General features: G+C 44.0%; 1 protein-coding gene across 1 annotated transcript; it reads right to left on the bottom strand.

The window, feature by feature from the left end:
* Positions 1-997: 997 nt before the first annotated feature.
* LOC104446163 (transcription factor bHLH14-like) lies at positions 998-1,991 on the bottom strand. Its single transcript, XM_039305330.1, has 2 exons — positions 1,949-1,991; positions 998-1,809 (listed from the first exon to the last, which is right to left on the bottom strand). The coding sequence occupies exons 1-2, from the start codon at positions 1,989-1,991 to the stop codon at positions 998-1,000; spliced, it is 855 nt and encodes a 284-aa protein (XP_039161264.1).
* Between the last annotated feature and the right edge of the window lie 251 nt (positions 1,992-2,242).

The following is a 2,242-nucleotide window of genomic DNA, read 5'->3' as shown; positions in this document are numbered from 1 at the left end:
CAAGATTGTGGATTGTCAGCGAGGGGAAATTACATTTGTGCTTGTGTAATAACTAATTCTTCCAGTAAGTACAGGGAAAAAAAACAAAACAATATCACGAAGAGTAATGATAACTCACACAAGATAATTCATGAAGCAGTCATGCGTAGGGTAGACTATTCTTTTCATCGCTGAATTTGAAACGAATATCACGTTTGAAAATGTTTCTTTATCATGAACTCTCTCTCTCTCTCTCTCTCTCTCTCTCTCTCTCTCTCTCTCTCTCTCTCTCTCTCTCTCTCTCTCGCTCTCTCATGAATTGTCGCATATCTAGGAGTCATTGTTGCCAACGAGAAATTAGAGCTATTTGAGCAACTTGATGGCATTTTCTAGATATGGCTATGTCTTTCTCCATACTTGAATGGGAAGAAACTTTTTTTCCAATTGGTCATTTGATTGCGAAGGTCCAAACATGTATATCACACTTATCTATTTTTAGTTGGATTTATAAGTGAATAATGTCTATACTTGTAATCTACAGTCTCAAGGCTTGGTTCAAGAAAGTCTCTCTCAAATTTGGGTAGAGAAAAACACAGTTCTTCTTAAAAAAGACACATGACCCATTTGTTAAATCAGGAAAAGTTTTCAAACAGATTGATAGTATGCATATGAGTTTGAGCAAATATGCATATAGACTTGAGCACTTCTATTGTATTTATCTTTTGTTCACTTTAGAAACATCGATACAGAATTTTAGGGAAATTGTCCATAGAGTCCTAAACCTATTACACTTTTGACAATTCAGTCCATTGGCCGAATGGACTCAATTAACAAGAAGTGAAAAAGTTTATCATTAAATTGGCAAATTGAAATATTTAAGACTAAATTAGTAAAAGTGTAATAGATTTATGACTTTTTGTATAATTTTCCCCAGAATTTTACACTATCAAAAAATAAGGAGAAAATGTTCACACTGCTAAACATCAGTACTTGCCTTAACACAATGGAGACATAAAATTTACAACTTGCATAGCTTATTCCGAATGGCATCTCTCATGGAATGGTCGCTGACCAAGCACTCAACCGGAGTCCTAATCACCACATCCTGAAGCATCATCCCCTTCACACACGACATGCTCGCGTGTCGGACCGCCAACCCCAATTCCTCGAGCACGTCCATCAACCTCGCGCACGGATGCCCCACATTGGGGCTCCGCACTAGGATCACCGCCTCCGACCCCAACACCTTCACCTCCACCGCCATCTCACTCAGCCTTGGGACAGCCAAAGTCGTTGAGGCCATTGTCGAGCTGTTGTTGCTCAGAAGCGACGTTGTCTCACTCACGTCAGCGACAGCCCTATCACTCTTGAGGCGCTTCGGAGACGAGCGCTCGTACTTGACGAGCTTGGACTCCAACGCGTCGATCCGGGACCGGAGTTCCTTGATGTAGTCGACGGCATCAGCAAGGAGAGACGCCTTGTCCATCCTTGACACGTTGGGGACGACGGAACGGAGCGCATAGAACCGCTGGTTCATTTTATCCCTTCGCTGCCGTTCTGCCTCCACGTGGCTCAAGGGACCTGACAGCGACGGCGACAATGAAGATTCTTTATCGTCGTCGTCCGCTATTTTCTTCCGATAGCTCTTCTTAGATATGTTATGATATGCCGTGCCGACAGGTTTAGAAAATGGACGCTTGCTGGCATCGACAAGTGCCGATTCTTCGTTCGATTGGTTCTCTCCACGAGGATCGACAGGAGGGTTCCAGAAACGAGAAGGGAAGAGGCACTTGGTCAAATGAACTAAGCTCCAATCTTCTTTAATGATCTCTGAGGAGCCCAATTCAAGAACCCCAGAACCATTAGGATTGATATGCACGCTATGCTCTTGATTCCATACATTCTTGCTTCTTTGACCCTCTCATCACACTCATACATCTCCAGCTCATGGCGGTCTTCACCATTCAACCAGACGTGACCTCCTGAGCGAAATGCTTTCCCCAGAAGGCCATGTTCGGATGAATATGACCTCGCAACCGAGAATATGTAGTACCATTCAGGGTCACCGATGTCGCTACTGTGAGCGAACTTATCATTCAGACATTGGGTTTCTTCGAGCACCCTTTTGGTGGTGTGTTTGGATGTGAATGGGTCTCTTGTAGTTCCTTGGAAATGGCCGTCGGCCCAGGTGAGGACGAGACAGCCGTGTTTGTCTCTTGAGGGCCGCCAAAAGATGAAGTAAATCCACTCCTCAGTTCGGGTT

Source organism: Eucalyptus grandis, chromosome 11 (genome assembly GCF_016545825.1).
Source record: "Eucalyptus grandis isolate ANBG69807.140 chromosome 11, ASM1654582v1, whole genome shotgun sequence".
Taxonomy (NCBI): Eukaryota; Viridiplantae; Streptophyta; class Magnoliopsida; order Myrtales; family Myrtaceae; genus Eucalyptus; species Eucalyptus grandis.
Note: the sequence above shows the minus strand (reverse complement) of the source record. Positions and strands in the feature narration are given on the sequence as shown.

Excerpts from the sequence above, each read along its gene's own strand:
- LOC104446163 (XM_039305330.1), bottom strand. The coding sequence starts at position 1,991 with ATGGCCTTCTGGGGAAAGCATTTCGCTCAGGAGGTCACGTCTG. Across the intron at positions 1,810-1,948 it reads CGCTCAGGAGGTCACGTCTG|AGATCATTAAAGAAGATTGG; the intron begins GTTGAATGGTGA and ends TGGGCTCCTCAG.